Raw genomic sequence first — 24,672 nt, 5'->3', positions numbered from 1 at the left:
CAAAGGAACAAGCTCTCTTTTTTCATTAATAATTCTTGGTGACGTTAAAGGGTTGTGAATACACAACTGAAGAGTATAAAATCACGTCATACATAAAAATATGAAATATGTTATTCGGTAACAGTATTTGAATAACAGAATGATATCCAACGCAAGATTTTCTGTTCAATACGATGCAACAGTGCAAAATCTTTTTGTGATCTAAAAGATTTTCTAACAGTTAAAACTGTTCTATATACATAGTTTGTGGTAACACACTGTCAAAGAAAATCACATTTTTTTCATATTGTATTTTGAAGAGAACAATGCGCCTCTCATAAGATTGGAAGCATCGCTCTCATTTTTGTTTACCCTCCGAGAAGTTTCCTTTCCTAATTATTAATACAGACTGCTACTTTATACCTGTAGTTTGTATAAAAATTAACTAAAACAGGCAATTGTTTCCCAACCTTTCAAAAGATGTGATTTGGTATTCAATTTGAAAGATACATTAAGGAAAATGTTTTTGTTATTTAGAAGTGTTTTGTAGATCAACATAAGCCGTGTACACAAAAAAACGGAACACATTGTTTGAATTTTCACTATAAATCTTATTCTTGAGACGTGGAATCTTCCTTTCCATCAGGATTGAACCTATTAAATTGCAGGCTAAAATCAGCGATGGATTGAACTCTTTCTGCGTCTAATGATGTTGCTTTCACATTTGACCGACTGCTCCTGCTCTCTGTCTGGGAAAGAACCGATGATGAAGAACTGATGGAGTGTACTAAGGAACTATGATGTTTTGAGTTTGAATGCGATGAAGGAAATGGGCTTCCAAATCCCAACATGTTTAGGGCGTCAAGAGTGCCATCTGGATCTACCATTGCATTAATCACTAGAAGACAAAAAAACACAATTGTATGGAATATGCATCAGCCTGATCATTATGTAATACGTGGTGTACATATTTTTAATCCTTTTCAAACACAGGCTTTACATTTTGAAAATAAATTGGTTAATCAAAACAAAAGGAAGGCTGATCAGAAAAGTATGGCCCTTTGGCCCTGTCATAACATGGGAGGCCGTTGAAAACATTAATTGGCATATTTATAGCGCAGTGAATCTGGCGTTCACAAAACATTTCTTGAGGTGTCTGAACCTCAGTTTCGAAGGTTCAGACACCTTCTTCATCAGGGGTCCCTGATGAAGAAGGTATCTGAAGCTTCTAAACACGTTGGGTTATGGTAGGAGCCAGGGGCCTAATCCTCAAAAACCCGGCGCAACGTAACTTTTGGCATTTAAGTTACACCGCCGCAAAATCTCTACCTAAGTGCCCGATCCACAAAGCACTTACCTAGAAATTTTGAGCGGTGTAACCTAAATCCGTCCGGCGCAAGGCGTTCCTAATTTAATGGGGCGAGTCCCATTTAAATTATGTACACATATTCGCCAGCACACCAAGGATCATTGAAAAAACGTCCAAAAATTTAATGCATAATAGCGATCCAAAAAGCAAAGTTTCGAGGTCACGCAGGACCTCTTCGTCAGGCAAAAGAAGATTTAAAGATTTAAATTAGGCGCGCTCCTGCGCCGGACGTACTGCGCATGCTCCCGACGTCATTTTCCCGACGTGCTTTGCGCGGTTTTACGTTGCGCCGGGTTTTGAGAATCGCGACGGGCGTAAAAAAAAAAACGAGTTGCGGCGAAAAAAAAAAAAAAAAAAAGACAGCGACGCGGGATAGAAGGGTCTACTTTTACAAGGTGTAAACAGTTTAGGCCTTGTAAAAGCAGCCCTAATATTGCGACTGCAAACTAATACTGAAAAGCTTCGTGGATCTCCGTAAGTGCTAATTTGCATACCCGAAGCGGCATTTCGAAGAGAAATGCCCCCAGCGGCGGCTGCGGTACTGCATCCTAAGATCCGACAGTGTAAGTCCCTTACACATGTCGGATCTTCTGTCTATCTATGTGAAGATCCCTTTTGAGGATTACCCCCCATGTTTCTGTGGAAGGAAGAGGGCTGTTGGATTCCATTTTTGGAGTGTTGGCCCCAATCGGGTGTTAACAGTGGAGAGTTGGCCCTCTTCTGATTGCATGGATAGACTGTACACTTGTGAGTATTAGTTTTATTACGAATAAAGCTCTTTTATGTTTGTACTGCACAAGGAGACATTTTCTTTCTGTTTTGCCGTTAAAGAGAGTGTAAGCTCTGAAGTAAGGACGAAAAAACATGTGCATCCTTTGGAGAGGCAGGTTGGTGCAAGATCAAAGGAAGTAACACTGGAGAAAGACTGACAGTGATGCTTGGTCAGTTGAATGCCTATAGCTGGAAGAGTGATCCATAGAGAAGCTTGGAACTCAGGATGGAAGTTGGAACAGTATCATCCACCAATGCAAAGGCTTGGCGCACGGTAAACTGAGATTGCACAAATCCAAACAATCTCAGTGTGGTCAGGCTTTTGACATTTCTACCGTGGAACTGGTATGTGCTTTCTGGCATCATATAATACAGCAAGTTTGTTTAACAGAGAGAAATCTAGGAATAGGAGAGCCAAGTTGAGACTGCTTCTAGAAAATACATTTTGGACTTGAGATATTTGTATACATGCAAGATTAAGTGGGTGAGACTTGCTTTTCCGCCAGGAGGGAGAAAAGGGGATTCAGGAGCACTGTCATTTTTTGTGTCTATTAATGTCAAATTGTGCCCAGAAGGTTATGGGAGTTGGTCAGCAGCTCTAAGGCTGCATTCACACCTCGGCGTACAAAATCGCGGCGTTTTGTCCCGCGAATTGCGGCGACAAATAGCGGCGTTTTGTACCGCGATTTGCGGCGGCCGCGATTGTGAATGCAGCCTTCACCCCCTCTATGGAAATGGTTCACATCTCCTATGCCGAACGCCGAAAGCCGCCTGAAAAAAAGGTCCGGGACTTTTTTTCAGGCGGCAGGCGTACGGCGTTCGGCGTGGAGATGTGAACCATCTCCATAGAGGTGCATGTTAAATCATCCCTCTGGCGTCTCGGGGCTGCAGCGGCGTCGCACTACAGGCGTAAATACGCCTAGGTGTGAACGGGGGCAAAGATTTAACGTGTTTTACATTGTATACTATTCATCTTATATAAAGTATAATCACAAGTTATCAGCCCTCCAGTATCAGAGGACCTAAAAATAAATCTCAAAAATAATTTAGAAGGCAGCAAATCCTTCAACAACACTATAGAATGCTCTCTAAAAATTGCAAGGTTAGTTCTGGAGAGGTGAGGGGGTTGGAAGAAAGCAACACATGCACATACTGCTGCCACTATAGACTTGACAATTGTTACTAAATCTTACTGAAAACTTCTGGACCGCTGACTTATGTCCATTGGCTGCTTAAAGCAACTCTGATACTGGGCAGAAAGTGCCAAAAAGCTCACCGAGTGCTGTAAAGTAAATTATTCTCTCTCCCACTGCCCGTACCAGTCTGATGAAGAGAAATTGTCCTCTGAAGCCTTTCTAAATGGCAGTATTGCATTGCAGGAACATGCCACAACTGTGAGCCAAGCATTCGGCTTGCAGTTGCACTGCTGCCTCCTTCACTCAGATGTGAGAGTTTGACAGGCAGTGCCTCCAATTGCTGCACTAAGAAAAATGAACACACTGCTTGATTCATAGATACATGCTCCCACCTATTTTTCCCAGTACCAGCTCCCCGATCATGACCTAGGCCCCCTGGGAACAACCCCCCCCCCCTCCTCTACAGCTTAATCTACCTCTATTTTTTTTCTGTGCTCTCTAAAGCCCAGTTCACACGGACATTCCGTTTGCTTCATTTGTATAGCAATTTTTTTATGAAAAACTGATTCAAACTCCAGTTCTTACATCCATTTTACATCCCTTTTCTAGCGAATTCCGAATTTTTGGAACGATTAGAACTGGTTGAAAATTGATTGACTGATCAGAATTCTATTTCAAGCTATCTGGACATCCTTAATAATCGATTGACTCAGCTGACAGCTGAAAGTAAATAAAACAATTTCTGGCAACTAAAAAAAAGCTGCGTGGCAAAACTCCCCCCCCCCCCAACCCCCTTGGGGGTCTGGTATGGATTTTAATGGAAACCTCATGGCAAAATGTAAACACAATAGCGTGAGGTCCCCCCCCCCCCCCCCAGGATGATTACCAGCGGGTGACCCCCAAAAGCTCCTTGTCCCCATGTTGATGAGGACAAGTGCCTCTTCCCCACAACCCTGGTCCAGTGGTTGTGGAGGTGCGGGGGGGGGGGGGGGTGACTTATTGCAATATGGAAGCTTCCCCCCTCCCTATGTGAATGAATATAGAGTACATAGTACTCATTCACCAGAAAAGTGTAAAAAGTAAATAAAAACACATTTTGTATTTAAAAAAAAAAAAAAAGCCCCCCCGGCGTAAATCCATTGTCAATCATGATGCCCTGGTCCTCCGGTCAAAACGGACAATTTGTACAATGACATACAATTAGGTCCACTTCCGTTTTTTTTTATGAAAGAAAAATTAGGCTTTCATCCATTTAAAAAAAAACGGGAGGTTAACGAATGCGGATGTCAATGGATAATCATCCGCTTGCCCATAGAAATACATTGGTGTCTGTTTTTCATCTGTCAACAGACTGAAGAAAAAGGGATGTACATCACTGCTGCTATGAAAGGGATACATTGTATTCTATACATAACTAATGCTGTAAATTTTAATTTGCATAGATGCAGATCTTATTGCCAATGAACTGGCATACGCTTTAAAATGTCTTTGCACAGAAAATTTTAAATTTCACCCAACCTGATTTGGTGCCACAACAAACATTACTTGAAACTCAAATGAAACTGCATTCTTACAATTATGTTTGTCGTTAACCGAAAATTAAAATTTAGGATCAGGAAATCACATTGAAATAAGCAGAATGTTAAACATTTAACAGCTAATGCTTGGAAAATATGTCCATAAATACCTTGTAACTGGTTTTCAATTCTCTTCAGCTCTTGCAATATTGATAAGATTTCCTAAAATGGAAGAAAAAATAAAGTTTTTATTTTTTTATTATACATTTGAAAATATGCCATAAGTTTAATTTTGTATTTCAGTTATTGAGCTTTCCTTGTGGAATTGTGCAAATATGAACTTGGTTTATGAAATGTTGGGTTTACCACGTGATTATTAAATTAATATATACCAGTGACAAATTGTGAGTATAGCCTCAATCAGAACTAGTTAATAGTTACCGTATTTATCGGCGTATAACGCGCACTTTTTCCCCTTAAAATCAGGGGTAAATCGTGGGTGCGCGTTATCTCTGAGCGCCGCCGCCATATACCGAGCGCAGTACACTCGGGTACACTCGTCTAGGCTCGGCCACGCTCGGCTCCGCTCGCGGTCATGCCCTGTGCCGCCTCCTAGCCTTTATGCGAGAGGAGCCGAGCGTGGCCGAGCCTAGCCGAGTGTACTGCGCTCGGTATATGTCGGCGGCGGCGCTCAGAGACAGCTCGGGAGAAGAAGAGGGGAGGACACCACCAAGGCCGCAGACGGACGCCGGACCGAACAAGGCCGCCGATGGATGCCGGGCAAGACACCGACGAGGGGCATTCAAACTGTAAGCAATTCATTTTTTTTCCTGAAATTTTCCTTCTAGACTTGGGGTGCACGCTATACGCCGGTGCGTGCTATACCCAGATAAATACGGTAAATAGACAAGTACCATCATCCATGATAGATTATAGAAAATTGGACTAGGCGAACATAGGGTGGCTCACCCTGAGCCCACCCAGTTGTGTGACAATAGAAAATTAATATTCACTATTGTCTTCCTGATTCTTAGGACTCCTGGTCAATCAGGTCTCAAAATCCACTTCCTGTTCAGCTGGGAGGAGAAGCCCCACCTCTTCCCGGATCCTCCTGGAGCAAGGAGCAGCAGCCTTCCATGTCATCTTCCTCCTCATGGTAAGTCCCTAAAACCCCTGTCTTTTTTATTCTCTAGGGTGTTAGGATAAAAAATATATATAATGTTGGGGGTTCCAATTAGAGGGAAGAAGATGGCAGTGAAAATAGTTAAAAATAGTGAAAAATTACATTAGAATTGCTGTTTAACTGGTAATGCTTAACTTGTAATACCAACGGCCACCACCAGATGGCGTCAGCTCACATCTGGTGGTAATAACTTGTAATACCAACGGCTCACCACCAGATGGGGCAAGCTCACAAAAAAAAAAAAAGGTTTTGCCCACCTTCCAAGCCAAGTCGCCAGGACACCATTTCTAGTCGCCGTGGCGACCTGGCGACCGGGATTTGTCGAGCCCTGGTTTTGATTCATTAGAAACCATCTAAAAAATGTCATTAGTGTATGGCCAGCCTAAAGTTATTGTAAATGATCACCTTGTAAAACGCCCACTCAGTTTACCTGCTTGCCGACCAGCCGCCGCAGTTTTACGGTGGCAGGTCAGTTCGGTTAAGCAAAATCATGTAATATTACGTGATTTTGCATTTCAGCCACTGGGGGCCGAAAGCGTGCGCCCCCTGCTCGCCCCTGGCGCGCACGTGTGCCCGGCAGGCGCGATCACCACCGGGCACCCGCGATTGCTCGTTACAGAGCGTGAACTCGGGAGCTGTGTGTGTAAACACACAGCTCCCGGTCCTTTAAGGGGGAGAAATGACTGTTCGTCTGTTCATACAATGTATGAACAGTGATCTGTCATTTGCCCATGTCAGTCACAACCCCCCCCTTCAGTTAGAACACACCTGGGGAACATAATTAACCCCTTCCTCGCCCCCTAGTGTTAACCCCTTCCCTGCCAGTGACATTTTTACAGTAATCAATGCATTTTTATAGCACTGATCGCTATAAAAATGCCAATGGTCCCAAAAATGTGTCAAAAGTGTCCGAAGTGTCCGCCATAAGGTCACAGTACCGATAAAAATCGCTGATTGCCCCCATTACTAGTAAAAAATATATATATTAATAAAAATGCCATAAAACTATCCCCTATTTTGTAGACGCTATAACTTTTGGACAAACCAATCAATAAACGCTTATTGCGATTTTTTTTACAAAAAATATGTAGAAGAATACGTATCGGCCTAAACAGAGTTTTTTTTATATATATATATATATATATATATATTTGGGGGATATTTATTATAGCAAAAAGTAAAAAAATATTAAATTTTTTTCAAAATTGTCGCTCTATTTTTGTTTACAGTGCACAAAATAAAAACCGCAGAGGTGATCAAATACCACCAAAAGAAAGCTCTATTTGTGGGAAAAAAAGGACGCCAATTTTGTTTGGGAGCCACGTCTCACGACCGCGCAATTGTCAGTTAAAGCAACGCAATACCGAATTGCAAAAAGTGGCCCAGTCATTGACCAGCAAAATGGTCCGGGGCTGAAGTGGTTAAAATAGAAATAAAAGGCTAAACATTTTTGTATAGATATAAAAAAACCTTTATAAATACCCCCCCTTTTTTCTTTACAAGTGATCACATTCCCTGAGTTCTCTCTGCTCTCATCTGCATAAGAGCTGGTGGGAGGAGAAGCAGCAGCACACTGATCTTCCCAGTGAATGTCTGTGCAGCAGGGGTGTGTCAGCATCGAGTAGCACCCAGCATAGCTAGAGAACTTACCACGGCAAGCTCTCATGCTTAGTGTGGTCAGTTTTTAATAAGAAAGCAAAGGGACTGGCAGGAACACCAGGGATTTCACACATAGGAAGCAATTAAAAGAGAACAGGATAATTTCTCATACAAGTACATGGTACCACAGGCACATATTAGAAATATGAAGTGTTGGGGGTAACAAACGCTTTAACTCTGGTGTCTATTGGATTGCAGTCATACTTAGACAACCAGCACAACAGTTGTAATAGAAAAGAGGAGATGAGGCCATGCACATAGAGGTCGTTAGTACAATATCCATCTGACTGCATATCTATTTCTGTGACTTCAACTAAGCTATAAACAAATGCTGAATTACCACACATGAAGTTTTCAGAATTGGTATTTCACTTTCTGATCTCAACTTCTTCTCAATTTCATCCCAGTTTCTTTCTTTGTCCTTAAATAAAATTCTGCAATATAAAACACAAAATTGTACGGGCATGTTGGCACATAAATGAAAAATCTGCACATAATTACACAAACCTAGATATGTAAACAAAACAAAGGTCTTGATCTAGCCTTCAGAAAGTTTTGGTCATTTAAATTGAAAAAGCTGCGACTTTAGGACAAGCATGCCATACCTTATTTTATTAGCCGTTTTATCAATCGTCTGTCTAATTTTTCGAGAGAATTGGAACACAGAAGAAAGCAGTAAACTATCTCCCATTACCTGCACAGAGAAGAAACAAAAGTTAGAGTTAAAATTTCCCATTCAAACAGAAAGGGGCGTTTACTAAGACTGGAGCGGCTGTGCATGGCAACCAGTCAGTTTCTAGCTTTTATATTCAAAGCTTAACTGAATAAGCTGGAGATAGAAGCCGATTGGTTCCAATGCACAGCTGCTCCAGTTTTAGTAAAGCCCCCCACCCCCTCTACAGTGTGTTTCAGGTTTTTGTAGATGGGTAGGTTTCTGCACACTACAATGTTTTGCATTTGAAGTCAGCTCCAAGACATATATAAATAAATATTATATATACAGCCCTCAAAATTTCACTCGCCTGCTCGCATTTTGCGAGTAAATTTTGAGGGCTGGCGAGTGTGGGCTGCCTGGGAGCAGGGGGGCCGAGCAAGGAGAGGAGAGTCGCGTCGCCGCTGCAGCTGTCCCCACCGCCTGTTTGTTAATAGCGCAGGGAACATTACAGCTTTCAATTCAATAGCTGTGTTCCCCACGGTGCGTGTCATATACAGCGCCTCCCCCTTTTCCGGGCACTTTTTTCATAGACAGATAACCCATCACAGGATTGGATGGGTGATCTGTCTATCAAAGTTTCCCGGACAAGGGGGAGGGGTTGTATATGACGCTCGCGGCGGCGGTAACTATTGATTTGAAAGACGGCGGCTCCGGCTCCTCTCCTACCCTACTCAGCACAGGTAGGTTGTAATGTGGGGGGACTCGTGGCTGCAATTGTGGGGGGACTCCTGGCTACAATTGTGGGGGGGAACTCTGGCTACAATTGTGGGGGGGAACTCTGGCTACAATTGTGGGGGGGAACTCTGGCTACAATTGTGGGGGGGAACTCTGGCTACAATTGTGGGGGGGAACTCTGGCTACAATTGTGGGGGGGAACTCTGGCTACAATTGTGGGGGGGAACTCTGGCTACAATTGTGGGGGGGAACTCTGGCTACAATTGTGGGGGGGAACTCTGGCTACAATTGTGGGGGGGAACTCTGGCTACAATTGTGGGGGGGAACTCTGGCTACAATTGTGGGGGAACTCTGGCTGCAAATGGGGACATTTTGCTGCACTGGGGACACATGCTGCATTGGTAGACATGGGCAGGCTGCATTTTTGGGCATGGATAAAGTTGTTGCTAATATTTATTTTTATAACTTAATTCTGCATAAAACATTTAAGTGCCATTTCATGAGATTTTTGAGGGTGTGTCTAGGGGCGGGACATGGTAGGGGTTGGACGGGGCAACTGGTGGCGAGTACGCCTTGAGGCCTGGCTAGTAGCTCAGGACTTGAATTTTTGAGCCCTGATTATATATATATATATATATATATATATATATATATATTTATTACAAAAAACTAATGTAAAAAGGGCCGATACCAAACCTAATTCAGGCACCTACACTGCTTGCATTAAAAAATTTGATTTTGTACACATCGTAAAATCCATTTCTTGGAGTCCATTGGGGAAAACTGAAATGGAGCGAACAACATGGCAAAATACACTAATTGGCCTCAGGACCAGGAAAGACTGCCTGCCTGAAGGACCCCAATCTTGATAGATGAGGGGGGAGATCCCGTACCAGATAGGGCAGTTTGTCAACATAACCAAAGGGAGAGAACCGAGGATCAACATGATGCTTGAGACCAGGATAGAGGTTACCATCAGAGGGGAATGACTACCTGAGCCAGCGAGAACCTGATCAACCAGAACACAAATCTACTATAAAAAGAGTCTTGCGTTCCTAGATCTTACAATCAAGGGATAGAAATTCTGCGACTAGAGGGGATTGCATAGCCAGAATACCAACTTGCCAAGTGCGGTCAAAAAGATAACGTATGAAATTAGTTAAACCCAATAATCCTTAGGGGTGTAAAGTGAGACCACTCAAGTACTCAAAGCTTCAATCTCAGAGTCCACATGACACAAGTATTAGGGTGCAAGGGAGACATCCCTACAAGGTCTGGCATTGCTAACCAATAAATTAATTTGGACTCCTTATCAATCAGTCTGGCGCTTTCTCCATAGGTGCATTTCATTGTTTTCTTTTCTGATCCTCACAGGGATAGGCAGAAATGCATGCATTCACAAAAGTGCCGCTGTACTCAACAGCTGTTTGGCAGTCATGGCGCAGTCCAGTGGGGTCTGGGGTGTGGCCTCCAAACTCAGGCTTAGGAAAGGCTGATCTGCATAGCTGCTATAAAGAAATTAGCTTAAAGTGGATGTAAATCCTCACATATACCCAGTGAATTGAACAGCCTCAGATGAAACACAGAGATTAAACAAATCTCCCTACATAAGTTTTACATGTATATCTGCTGTCTTCATCTTTATACACCGTTTACGAAGTGCACGTCCTGTTAGATATTTCTCTTCCTGGATCCCCTGTAGGTGTGGATACTTTGCATACACTGTGAGAGACTAAGACAGCTGATTGGAGGAAAGGTACACACCCCCTCCCCACACATGCAGTGTTCCTGTGACTAGGATTCACCACAAGGTGCAAACCATTCATAAGCCTGAAGAATAGAAAAGCAAGATTAGACTTTGCCAAAAAAACATCTAAAAAAGCCAGACCAGTTCTGGAAAATCATTCTTTGGTTGGATGAAACTAAGATTAATCTGTACAAGAATGACAGGGAGAAAAGAGTGTGGAGAAGGCTTGGAACAGCGCAAGATCTAAAGCACACAACGTCAACTGTAAAACATGGTGGAGGTGGGGCGTGGCCTGGACATGGCCGTGTGAAGTCGCAGCTTTTTAGAGCTCCCGGCCCAGACCACCCTTTACCGGCTCTAAACTGATAGAAATCGGCATGCAATCGGCCAAAAGACGAAAGGGGAAAGCAGGTGCCAGAGTGACCCGATCGGGTGCAGCTACGGGCGAAATTCAACAATATTTCAGGCCGAGTCACCGGACTTCCCCCGGGGCCCAGGCGACAGCCCCGCGCAGCTCACCACGTGGAGACCCCGAGGAGTCCCCGGATCACAGTGAGTGGATCTCGGAATTGGCGGCCCCGACAGATACGTGCTGGGTACCTGAACTGTCTAGCTTACCTTACACGGAGATGGCCTCTCCCGCTCAGCGCAATGACGGCGATCAGATGGAACCTGACATCCGTACCCTCCTGCAGGCGCTCCCCACGAGGTCGGACATTGAGGCCCTCATTCTTCGCCTGGAGGAGACGCACCGCAGAGACATCCAGGAGGTGAGGGCGGATGTCTCTGCCTTGACTGACAGAGTAACTACGGGGGAATCCTCCTTCACAACGCTGGAGGCCAGAGTGGCGGACCTGGAGAGAGCCGGAGAGCAACAGCGGGACGCGGCCATCTCGCTCCAACTGCACCTGGAGGAGGTCGAGGACCGGAGCCGCCGCAACAATCTGCGGCTCCGGGGGATCCCAGAGGCGGTGGGTGTGGAGGAACTGGACCAGGCAGTGCAGACCCTGTTCCGGACGGTGCTGGAGGATCCGTCGGTGGTCGTGGAGGTCGACAGGGCGCACAGAACGCTGGGCCCCAGGTCGGAGGACCCAGAAAGGCCCAGAGACATAGTCTGCAGACTATTGCACTACACACAGAAAGAGGACATTCTCCGTAGGGCCTGGGACCAGGGTGAAGTGCCCCTGGAAGACGCCCGAATTAAAATCCTACCTGATCTATCCGGAGCGACCCTCAGGAGGCGGGCGATGCTGAGACCTGTCCTGGAACTGGCGAGGAGAAACGGCTACACGTATCGATGGAGGTACCCCCTGGCGGTAACGTTCAGGAAAGACGACAAAGCATTCACACTCCAGACCAGAGCGGACCTACCGGCGCTGTTCCGCTTCTTGGAAGAAGATCAGTTTCCAATCCCGGATTGGCTACAGCTGCTCCCGCGGCAGACGGGCAGATCGGGTCCCTCTCAATACCGCGTACCGGCTCAGCCCCGTCAACAGAGAGGCAGGAGGAGGCTCAGAGCCCCATCAGGAGGAGGCCACCGTGAGTAGGCCTTGGGCCACACTGTTTTAAACTCTGCGCCTCCCGTCCCCTTGCCGCCACACACCTTCTGTTGCCATGTTGCTGTCCAGCTGGAACCAGTAGTACCTCTGGGGGGGGTCCTGTCCCGTCCCTCCTGTCCGCCCCCTGACGGCGGCTATCGGGCTGATCACCGGGGGACCCTACTGTGGTGGTAATGGGACTGAAGCCCTTAGACTGACATCCCGCGACCCCCGCCCTCTTCCCGTGCCCAGGTGGGACCATCCAGTGGCCCAGAACACTCTGTTCTACGTTCCCTGCTCCGACCCGGCTGATAGGGGTGATCCCTGACAGAGGTTAGTACGAGAGGTCTGCATCCCCCTGAGAACGGGCCAGCCACCCTGCAGAGGTGGGAGACCCCCCCCCCCCCCGCTCCCCCTACGTTGCTTTTCGCAGGGGTATGGAGAGGTTGATAGGAAATGGCCTAGATACCTGACGTCATTGCAGCCTCTGAAGTACCCCCAGAATATTTTTTGTTTTGTTTTTGGAATGCCGGTGGAGTTACCCGGGGAGGGGGTGGGCCAGAGCGGGAGATGACGGGCTTAAGCTTTGGAGGGATCAAGGATTATGCTTTTACTATTATCTCAGGAATCGCCAATACCAGGGACTTTCCTGAAGTAACAATATGAGAACTGAGAGGTACCACATACTAGCTGGAACGGTGTTGTGCTCTTGTTGCTGTTGGGTGTTGGATGGGGGAGGGGGGAGAGGGCTCATTGTAATGCCATTTACTCACATGCCTACCAATGCTTATGAGGGAGGAGGGGGTGCATCCGGGAGTAGGAGACGGTTGCATGCATGCTGTATATGTCACTCTTCCTCCACAGATGACGGGCCAAGTGACGCTGAAAGGCACACAATGACTGTAGGATGTTGGCTAGTATTTCTTGCACTGTTTGCACTGATTGAAGGTTTAATTACGTGATTCTGTAAATGCTTAGGCCCCTTATTTCTGTAGTCAGACCATATGCATTGCATTGCCGTTTATTTTCTTACCTGTCTATAATAGCCGGTGGGGGGTGGGAAGACCGGGAGTCTCGCTTCCCGGCTCTGTACATCCCATCACCCACATAGGACTGCGCTCGTGTACCAGTGTCTTACTGGTGAGCGCTGCAGCTAAGTTTAGCTCAATTAGTGTTCTCTCTCTGCCGCACACTCTAGTGCAGGCTTCCTAATTTCACTCTAACTATACCGGGTTCGCTTACCCAAACTCTCTAACTCTCTTCTACCCAACCCTTCCCCCCCTCCCCCCCCTCCCCGACACCCGTGAACATGGACACGCTTACTATTGTCTCGTTGAACGCAAAGGGACTGAATACTCCCGAGAAGCGAAGGATGCTGCTTCATGATATGAAACATCTGAAGGCGGACATCGTCCTGCTCCAAGAAACGCATTTTAGAGACAACAGTGTGCCCATACTGAAAAATAGATTCTACCCCGTGGTCTACCACTCTACGTATGCCAGGGCGAAGTCTCGAGGAGTCTCCATTTTAATTTCTGCGAGAGTTCCCTGGTCAGCCGCGGAAATCGAGACCGATGAAGAGGTCCGTCGTCTTTTCCTGCGGGGGTTGATCGGGACGGAACGGGTCACATTGGCGAGCCTGTACGCCCCGAATGACCACCAGGACAGATGGCTGAAACGTACGCTAGACAAACTCACACACTTTAGAACTGGCCAGCTAATTGTGGGAGGAGATCTGAACATAGCACTGACACCCGCAGAGGACACCTCCACAGGGGTGTCTTCACTTTCGAGGGAGGCACATCGCTGCGTCTCCTCAGCAATACACTCCTCACAGCTCATAGACGTATGGAGACTCATGCACCCAGGGGAGAGGGACTATACGTTTTTTTCCAGGCCCCACAAATCATACTCGAGAATCGACAATTTTTTAATCCCCCATAAGCATTTGCATGCAGTCAAACATACCACCATTGAGTCAATAACCTGGTCTGACCACGCCCCAATTCGGTTGACGTACGCCCTTTCGGAAGCCCACGGAGCGCAGAGGCGCCCTTGGAGACTGAACGAAAGTCTATTGCAAGATGCAGACGTCTTGGCGGACGTTGGTAGAGAAATTGGACATTACTTTCAAACAAATAGCACGGAGGATAGCGATCCAGCCATAGTCTGGGAGGCGCACAAAGCGGTAGTTCGTGGGATACTAATTAAACATGGGGCTAGACTGAAAAAGCAGAGGACGGAACAATTGACAACCCTGCTTCAGAAACTACAGAAACTAGAGTTAGGACACAAACAAGCCCCCATGGGAAATTCGGGCTCGGAGCTTGACGTAGTGCGGAGGCAGGTCACGGATCTGCTACACCATAAGGCTAAGGCGGCTCTGCAGATCTGCAGACAGAGAATATATGAATCAGGGAATAAATGCGGGAAGATGTTGGCCCGAGCTCTCCGCACACAAACCCTAGAGTCATACATACCACATGTTACCTCTACCGGAGGACACAAAAAGACACTACCCCATCAGATATCCCAGGAGTTTAGATCCTTCTATGAGAAGCTGTATAACATACCCCCCAGACCCGAAGACCCAAACCGGACAGTAGACTACATAGCATCCTCTCTTATGCCAACTCTGCCGACAGAAGCGCGGACTCTGCTGGAGGATCCGATTACCCTGGCGGAGCTTCAGCTGGCGCTGAAAACAGCAAAGGCGGGGAAAGCTCCGGGCCCAGACGGTCTCACTGCACCGTACTACAGGACCCTTTTCCCGGCTCTTGGCGAACGCATGGTCTCCCTTTTTAACAACCTGGGCACGGGTAAAAAGTTCCATGACTCTACACTTCAGGCACACATAGCGGTGATCCCTAAAGACGGGAAAGACCCGGGACAGTGCGCGAGCTACCGACCGATCTCCTTGCTAAACGTCGACCTAAAGCTTTTTACAAAAATCATTGCCACGCGACTGCAACAACACCTCCCTGGCTTGGTCCACTTAGACCAAGTGGGATTCGTCCCGACGAGAGAGGCTAGGGACAACACAATTAAAGTCCTCAACTTGCTACATGTTGCCAACATCACAAAGACGTCTTGCGTCTTTGTGAGCACAGATGCCGAAAAGGCATTCGACCGGGTAGACTGGCAGTTTATGTTCTCTACTCTGAAACATGTAGGTCTAGGCGAGAAAATGAGATGTTGGATTGAGGCGGTATATTCCAACCCGACGGCGAAGGTGAGGGTAAATGGCGACCTGTCGGAGACATTTGCTATCACAAATGGAACCAGACAGGGCTGTCCCCTATCGCCCCTGTTATTTGCGCTGTCGCTTGAGCCCTTTTTGAACCATATTCGGCTGAATGCGGGGATTCGGGGGGTGGAAGTGGATAAAGTGCAATACAAAATTTCGGCATACGCGGACGACTTACTATTTTCACTAACGGACCCAACGGTTTCTTTGCCCAATTTGATGGCAGAATTTGAGCGGTACGGGGAACTATCGAACCTCAAAATCAACTTGAGCAAGTCGGTGGCGATGGGCATGGGTATACCGCAACAACAACTCTCCCACCTTCAGAGTACGTTCCGCCTAAAATGGACGGCCGAAGCACTGACCTATCTGGGAACTCGCATACCATCCAAACTGTCCCAAGTCTACAAACTGAACTTCCCTCCACTCCTTAAGACCATTCAGGGACTACTGACGACATGGACCAAAGGGCTACACTCGTGGTTTGGGAGATGTAGCATACTGAAGATGACGATTTTACCCAAATTTCTATATCTACTACAAGCCCTCCCGATAACCATCCCGGCAGACTACTTTAAGCAAGTGTATACGACTTTTAAAACTTTCCTTTGGGCGGGGAAACACCCCAGGATACATAGGAATATTATATCCCTACCTAAGCGACTGGGGGGCATTGCGATGCCTGATGTCAAGGCTTATTATCACGCGGCGCAACTGTGCCGACTAGTTGATTGGTGCCGACACGGGGACGTTAAGTTATGGCCGAAACTGGAGCAAGCCCAATGCGAGATTCCGCTACAACGAGCCCCCTGGTGTTACAACGCCATGCGAGGGGACATTAAGCGACATCCGCTCATTGGAAACACCATTGCGGTATGTGCAAGACTTCTGACGAGGACAAACCTGAGCTCTCGGACATCGCCACTACGCCCGATCCTGGGGAACCCGTTGTTCGAGCCAGGGATAAGGGGATGGGAAATTTAAGGCACTAAGGGTACAGGGTGCTTATCAAGCATCCCATTTCAGTGAGGCGGGTAGATGGAAAACGAGGGCAGAGTTAATGGACCCGGGGGGAATTTACTGCCTGGACTTTCTTCGGGCTGAGCAGCTATGCCACTTCCTGGGGACCCTGACACCCCCCCCATCGCTCGACGAATCAACCTCTCACGATTCTAGAGGAGTGGTGCACTGAGACGGGGATCCTGCCACATGCACTGTCCCTTGCACACGAACAGGTGATCTTGCCGAAAGACGATTACCGCCTCCCATGCTTTGCAGATTGGGAACGTGCGCTTAACTGTACGTTCTCGGAAAAGAAAAGAGAAAAAATTCTGTCCCATACACATAAGTCTTCTATATGCACCAAAGTACATGAGACTAATTACAAGATCTTAACCAGGTGGTATAGAACCCCAGACCTACTACACAAGATCTTCCCTGCGACATCGGACAGATGTTGGCGTTGCATGGAAGAAAAGGGCACACTGTTGCACGTCTTTTGGTCCTGCCCACGCCTCCAACACTTCTGGAACGAGGTGCGACGGATCACGCAGCAGTTCTCGGACCGTGCGATCCCGAATGATCCAGCATTCTTCCTTCTCCATGCGACTGACGCCCCAACGCGGGTGTACAAGAAATCAATTGTTCGCCATCTATTAGACGCTGCCAAGGCCTGCATTCCAGTCCGCTGGAAATCGCCTCTCCCGCCGACTATAGCCATGTGGTTGAGGAAAATAGACGAGATCAATAAGATGGAGGATCTTATCCTTACGAGTCAGGATAGGCAAGAAGCCTACACAAACACCTGGCGTATCTGGAATATCTTCTCCTACTCCGAGGAAGGTATTGCCCTAAGAGGTGAGAACGCCCCGACCTGAACTCCATTGATTTCGTATGTAACAGTTTCTCCACAGGAGCCTTAGGCGGAGGCGCATTAATGATGGCCCTGATGATGGCGAATGAGACGCGCTGTCCATGTTCACGACCCACCCCCCCACAATACCTAGCCCCCCACCCCCTCCCCCGTGTACCTTTACTTCTCTTTTTCTCCTCTCTCTCTCTATCTATAAACTCAGGGAGTGCTCGCTCTCTATCTTTGTTTCTGTCACGTACCTTACCAGAGGCCGAAGTGCTGAGAGGGCTTCCCTTGCGACTGAGTGCAGAACGCCCCCTGGAGGTGAGACAGGGGGTGCTGTGCCCGGAGATGCAGGGGTTGCCAGCTGCGACTTGCTGAGAAGGTGTAGAAGCTCAGCTATCCACCAGGATACGTAGTTAGGCAGGGGTACCACGGAAGTACAGATGAGATAGGTACGCAGGGAAACCCAGGGGCGGAGTCAGGAGCCAAGCCGGAAGTCATGCACGGGAAGCTGGATGTAGTTGGAGTAGGTCAGAAGGCAAGCCGAGGTCATACACTGGAACAGTCAGGCAGGAACAGGATAAGGGTAATCCGAAAGACAAGCCGGGGTCATACACTGGAGAAGTCAGGTCAGGCAAGCCGGGTCGTCAACAGGTAAACAGGAACACAGGAACAAGGGCTCAGGAACACACAAGGGCTAACGATCATGCAGCAGTTGGTAACTGCTGCAGCAAGTCTTTAAATAGGGCACTGACGCCAGGAGTCCCGCCCGCATTGCGTGCGTACTGGCGCACACGCGTGCGCAGTGAAGAATACAGGATTTGCAGAGTTGTTGCCCGTTTGCGCGCGCATGCGCATTGCGCGCGCGCATGCGCACTGCGCTTGCTGGTCCGTGAAGAGCACGTCTGACAGCTCTTCCACGGTTGGTTCCCTGACAGTGCCCCCCCCTCAGGGGCAGCCTCCAGATGCCCAGACGTACTTGCTTCTCTGGATACTTCCTGAAGAATTCAGCCAACAGTTTAGGGGCATGAACATCCTTTGCAGGTTCCCAAGAGCTTTCCTCGAGAGAGTAGCCCTTCCATTTTACTAAATATTGAATTTGTCTACCTCTCTTTCGACTATCCAAAATGGCTTCCACTTCGAATTCTGTGTCCTCACCTACTGTAACTGGAGGCGGAGGTGGATCTTCTCTTCCAGGAAAGGAACCAGTAACGGTTGGTTTGAGAAGTGAGACGTGAAAGACTGGATGAATCTTGTAGGTATTTGGCAGGGATAATTCGAAGGCCACAGGATTAATTTTTTTCTTAATTTCGAAAGGACCAATGTACCTAGGGCCCAGTTTCCGGGATGAGCAGGACAGTTTAAGGTTCAAGGTGGAGAGCCAAACCTTGTCTCCTACTTCCAGAGTCGGACTCTCCTTCCTCCTTCTGTCATAGTATTTTTTATAGTCCTCCTGGGATCTTTGCATAGTTTCTTGAAGAATCTGTAATTGTCTTGGAGAAAGGTTAATCTTTCTTGTACGGCAGGCACCGTTGCTTCAGGAACGGTATTGGGCAAAAAGGACGGATGAAAGCCGTAATTTGCCCAAAATGGAGACTGGTTAGTGGTGGAGTGTACCGAATTATTGTATGCAAATTCGGCACATGGAAGTAGGGCTACCCAATTGTCCTGAGAGGAGGTGGAAAAACAGCGGAGATATTGCTCTAGTGTTTGATTGGTTCTCTCTGTTTGGCCATTACTTTGTGGATGATAAGCGGATGACAAGCAGATTTCGATGTTCAAGGCTTTACAGAGAGCCTTCCAAAATCTTGAGGTAAATTGCACCCCTCTATCGGATACAATACTACTGGGCAGGCCATGCAATCTCACAATCTCCTTGATAAATGTATGTGCCGTGTCCATGGCCGAGGGGGTCCCTAATCACGGCAAAAAATGGGCCATCTTCGTTAGCCGGTCGACCACCACCAGGATCGTGGTAAACCCTTCAGAGGGGGGTAATTCCACTATGAAATCCATAGAAATCGCTTTCCATGGATGGTCAGGGACAGGTAGCGGTCTTAACAGACCCCAGGCTTGCGTGCGGCTTCCTTTACTTCTGGCACAAACTATACAGGAACTTACAAAGTCCTTGCAATCCTTCCTCAGGTCTGGCCACCAATAGGATCGCTGAATCAACTCAGAAGTCTTATGGACCCCAAAATGACCCGCAAGCTGGTGTTCATGAAGGGTCTTGAGGAGCTGAAGTCTGGCTCCCTCAGGTACAAAAATCTTATTTCCGTGCCACAGGAGCCCTTCTTGTTTTCTGAATGCAGAACTCTCGGATTCAGGACATTGAGCAGAGGCTTGTTTCAGAGCTGACTTTAGATCGGGCTGAATCAACAAAAAATTCTGGGGGGACAGGATGGTGCTAGGAACGACAGTCTCTGGAGTTTCTGGGAACATGCGTGAAAGGGCATCTGCTTTACCATTCTTGGACCCCGGGCGATAGGTAAGATGAAAATTAAATCTTGAAAAGAATAAAGCCCATCTGGCTTGCCGTGGTCTTAATCTCTTGGCAGATCTGAGGTACTCGAGATTCTTATGGTCTGTGAATACCATGACGGGATGAGCAGCACCTTCCAGGAGATACCGCCACTCCTCTAAAGCAGTCTTTATTGCCAGTAACTCCCGGTCCCCCACGTCATAAAGGGATTTTTAATACAGCTTACCTGTAAAATCCTTTTCTTGGAGTACATCACGGGACACAGAGCGGCATATTCATTACTATGTGGGTTATATGGAGTACCTTCAGGTGATGGACACTGGCAATCTCAAACAGGAAGTGCCCCTCCCTATATAACCCCCTCCCATAGGAGGAGTACCTCAGTTTTGTAGCAAGCAGTATGCCTCCCAAAAATGGTCCCCAAAAGAGGGGTGGGAGCTCTGTGTCCCGTGATGTACTCCAAGAAAAGGATTTTACAGGTAAGCTGTATTAAAAATCCCTTTTTCTTTCTCGTACATCACGGGACACAGAGCGGCATATTCATTACTATGTGGGATGTCCCAAAGCAATGCTTACAATGAGGGGAGGGAGAACATCTTCCCAAGACAAAAGGATTTAATTTAGAGATATACTCAAATCATAATAAATCCAACTTAGTTGAGAAAAAATAAATTTTTTAATTTAACTCAAAAGGGAGCCCCCCGGAATCCGAGGGTCTCAAACTGCAGCCTGCAGCACTGCCTGCCCAAAGGCTGTATCAGTATTCCTTCTTACGTCCAACTGGTAGAATTTTGTAAACGTGTGGACAGAAGACCAGGTTGCCGCCTTGCAAACTTGAGCCATAGAGATCTGGTGGTGTGCTGCCCAGGAGGCGCCCATGGCTCTAGTAGAATGAGCCTTTAATGATAACGGAGGAGGCAACCCTTTCAAGCCGTAGGCCTGAGTGATTAACTGTTTAATCCATCTCGAGATGGTGGATTTTGCAGCTGCCTGCCCCTTCTTGGGCCCATCCGGTAAAATGAACAACACATCTGTTTTCCGGATCTTCTCTGTAGCTTTAAGATAGGCCTTCATGGCCCTGACAATATCCAAGGTATGCAGCAACCCTTCCTTTCTGGAAGTAGGTTTAGGGAAGAAGGATGGTAATACCAAATCCTGGTTTAGATGAAAACTGGATATAACCTTTGGTAGGAAGGAAGGATGAGGGCGGAGAACGACCTTGTCCTTATGAAAAATAAGATATGGTTCCTTACAGGATAAGGCCGCCAGTTCCGATACTCTTCTTGCGGAAACTATGGCGACCAAAAATACTAACTTCCTTGTCAGTAAAACCAAAGGAATTTCAGCCAACGGCTCAAACGGTTGTTTCTGTAAACTTGACAGAACAAGATTTAAATCCCACGGACAAAGCGGGGATTTAACTGGAGGATTAATACGTAAGACCCCTTGAAGGAAGGTCTTAACTAGCGAGTGGGTGGCCAGCGGCCGCTGAAACCACACTGACAAAGCTGAAATCTGTCCTTTGATTGTGCTTAATGCCAGTCCTTTATCCACTCCTAGCTGGAGAAAACTTAATACTCTATCGATGGTAAACTTGCGAGAAAGCCATCGCTTGGACTCACACCAGCCTACATAGGCCTTCCAGACCCTGTAATAAATCACCCTAGAGACCGGTTTCCTGGCTCTGATTAGGGTAGAGATTACTTTCTGAGACAGACCTCTACCCCTGAGAATCAGGGATTCAGCCTCCAGGCCGTCAAATTTAGATGCCGTAAGGCAGGGTGGAGGATCGGACCTTGCGATAGCAGGTCTGGCCGTAGAGGAAGAGTCCAAGGGTCTCCCACTACCATCTTTAGGATTAGTGAGTACCATGCCCTTCTGGGCCATGCTGGAGCTACCAGGATGACTGGTATGTGCTCCACCCTGATCCTGCGCAGCAGGCGGGGTAGTAACTGGAGCGGGGGAAATGCATAAAGAAGTTTGAACTGATGCCAAGGGCAAACTAACGCATCGGTTCCGCAGGCCCTGGGATCCCTTGTGCGGGACATGAACCTGTCTAGCTTCTTGTTCAGTCTCGATGCCATGATATCCACGTCCGGCACTCCCCATTTCTGGCAGAGTGTCTGAAAGACCTGTGGATGCAGAGACCACTCCCCCGGCAACAGAGTCTGGCGACTTAAGAAGTCCGCCTGTAGGTTGTCCACTCCGGGAATGAATATAGCCGATATGCAGGGCACATGGGCTTCTGCCCACAAGAAAATCAAGCTCACTTCTCTCTGAGCGGCTTGACTCTTGGTTCCCCCTTGGTGATTTATGTATGCCACCGCCGTGGCATTGTCCGATTGTATTCTCACCGGGAACCCCTGCAGTTTGGACGTCCAAGCCTTGAGGGCTAGTCGAGCAGCTCTGAGCTCCAAGATATTGATGGGCAACTGCTTCTCTGCTGCTGCCCAAGTGCCCTGGCGAGTGCAACCCTCCAACATTGCTCCCCAGCCAAACAGGCTGGCGTCTGTGGTTACTATTTTCCAGGTCACAGGACTGAAAGTCTTTCCCTTCAGGAGATTCTGAGGGTTTAACCACCAAGATAGACTTTGCCGCACTCTTGGTGAGAGTGGCAAAGGAATTTCTAAGGCCTGAGGCCTCTTGCTCCATGCTGACAGGATGGCTGCCTGCAGGATGCGAGTGTGGCTCTGAGCGTACGGAACCGCCTCGAATGTGGCCACCATCTTGCCTAGTAGTCGCATACATAGGCGAACAGTTGGCCTTTTCTTTCTTAGAACCATTTGTATTAGCTCTTTGATGGCCTTGACCTTTAATAGGGGTAGGAACACCTTTTGTTGTTCTGTATCCAATCTCATGCCGAGATATTCCAGCTGCCTTGTGGGCAGGAATGCTGACTTGTCTCGATTTAGCACCCAGCCGAACCTTTCGAGGTACTGAACTGTGAGGGCCACTGCTCGCTCCAGGCCAGGAGACGAGTGGTCTACAACCAAGAGGTCGTCCAGGTAAGCCAAGACCGTGACTCCTTGGGTCCTTAGATTGGCTAGGATTGGGGCTAGGACCTTCGTGAATACCCGGGGGGCCGTAGCCAACCCGAAAGGGAGCGCCATAAATTGGAAATGACGTTGAGCCACCGAGAAGCGTAGAAATACTTGATGTGGCTGAAAAATTGGCACATGAAGGTAAGCATCCTTTATGTCTATGGACGCCATAAAGTCGTCCTTCTGGAGCACGGCGACAGCTGACCGAATAGTTTCCATCCGGAATGAGCGGACCTTTAGGTACGCATTCACTCCCTTTAAGTCCAAAATTGGCCTGACATCGCCGTTGGGCTTTGGGATGATAAACAGGTTGGAGTAGAACCCCAATCCCTGTTCCCGGACTGGTACTTCTACTATCACTTTTTGGCATAGCAGATGATTCAATGCCGCTATCAATGCGGCTTTTTTCACAGGGTCGCCTGGTACTCTTGACTCCTGGTAATGAGGAGGAGGGATTTTTAGAAACTCTAGTCTGTAACCTGCGGCCACAGTAGACCGGACCCATTCGTCGGGGATGTTGGCTTCCCAAACCTCTGCAAAGAGGTGAAGCCTTCCCCCCACCCTCATGGGTGGGGGCGCCTCTTCATAAGGCAGACTTAGGGGCTGGCTTAGCTGGTTTGCGATACCAAGGTTTCTTGCCGCCAGAGGCCTGTCCCTGCGATTTGCTGTTAAAGTTTGATCGTACAGGAGGCCGTCGGTACTGCCTGGAATTTGAGGGCCCCGAAGCCGGGGAAAGCTGCCTTTTACATGTAGGCCCCCGAAACTTCTTTTTGACTGGTAAAAGCGTACTCTTACCACTCGAAATAGTCTGAATGTATTTATCCAGATCTTCTCCGAAGAGTCGCCCTCCATGGAAGGGAAAACCTGCCAAAAGCTTTTTGCACGGGGGCTCGGCCGCCCAGTTTTTTAACCATAAGAGTCTTCTCATATGCACTAAAAATAGTGATAAACGAGACGCTTGCTGAATAGAGTCCTTTATAGCATCCACCGCAAAGCATAGAGCTCTGGGTATATCAGATAGCTCCTCTGCCTGCTGGGCAGGGATGTCCTTAAGCATCTGTTTAGTCTGGTCCTTTAAAGCTTGACAGATTCCGATAGCAGCAACTGCTGGCTGTACCACTGCCCCTGCTGTAGCAAAGGAAGCTTTTAAAAGAGTCTCCAAACGTTTATCAACCGGGTCCTTAAACATTTGAATGTTTTCTACCGGGCAAGTTAGTGATTTATTCACACATGAGATGGCAGCATCCACAGCTGGGAGCGCCCATCTTTTGGCAAACTTCTCTTCCAACGGGTAGATAACAGAAAATTTTTTAGGCGGCAGAAAAATTCTGTCTGGTCGTACCCAATCCTGGAAAATTAATTCCTCCAAAAGAGGATGGACCGGAAAAACTGCGTTGTTCAAAGGCGCCCTTAAGGAGCCCAAAGAGGAAACTACCGGACCCCGGCGCTCCGGTAAAGGCAACTTAAATGCTGAGTGAACCATATCTGTCAAAGACTGGACCCACAGACTCTCCGCTTGGGAGGCTGAGAATGGTTCTTCAACAGTAGATTCCTCAATTTCTGAACCCTCTGGATTCTCGTCCAGTAGGTCCTCCTGAAACTCTAATTCCTCCGGCGAGAGAATTTCAGCATCTGAGGATACAAATTTAGGCGAAGGGGATCTAGTCCGTTTCTTGCCTGGTAAAGACTTAGCGAACATAGCCGCCAATCTTTCCTCTAGCCCACCCAAAGAGGCAGCTAGCATTTCCTCTGTGACAA

General features: G+C 47.6%; 1 protein-coding gene across 4 annotated transcripts in view; it reads right to left on the bottom strand.

The window, feature by feature from the left end:
• Positions 1–490: 490 nt before the first annotated feature.
• The window catches only part of CEP170 (centrosomal protein 170), a 155,110-nt gene continuing 130,928 nt past the window's right edge, over positions 491–24,672 (bottom strand). For all 4 annotated transcript variants that reach the window (XM_040350988.1, XM_040350990.1, XM_040350989.1 and 1 more), the window contains exons 15-18: positions 8,220–8,308; positions 7,955–8,048; positions 4,943–4,994; positions 491–877 (exon numbers count right to left, since the gene is read on the bottom strand). In XM_040350988.1, the coding sequence (XP_040206922.1) occupies positions 591–877; positions 4,943–4,994; positions 7,955–8,048; positions 8,220–8,308 (522 nt within the window). In that variant the 3' untranslated portion in view covers positions 491–590. The remainder of the gene's footprint in view (positions 878–4,942; positions 4,995–7,954; positions 8,049–8,219; positions 8,309–24,672) is intronic.

The sequence above is a fragment of the Rana temporaria genome, chromosome 4 (genome assembly GCF_905171775.1).
Source record: "Rana temporaria chromosome 4, aRanTem1.1, whole genome shotgun sequence".
Lineage (NCBI taxonomy): Eukaryota > Metazoa > Chordata > Amphibia > Anura > Ranidae > Rana > Rana temporaria.
The sequence above is the reverse complement of the archived record's forward strand: the minus strand, read 5'-3'. Positions and strand labels throughout refer to the sequence as shown.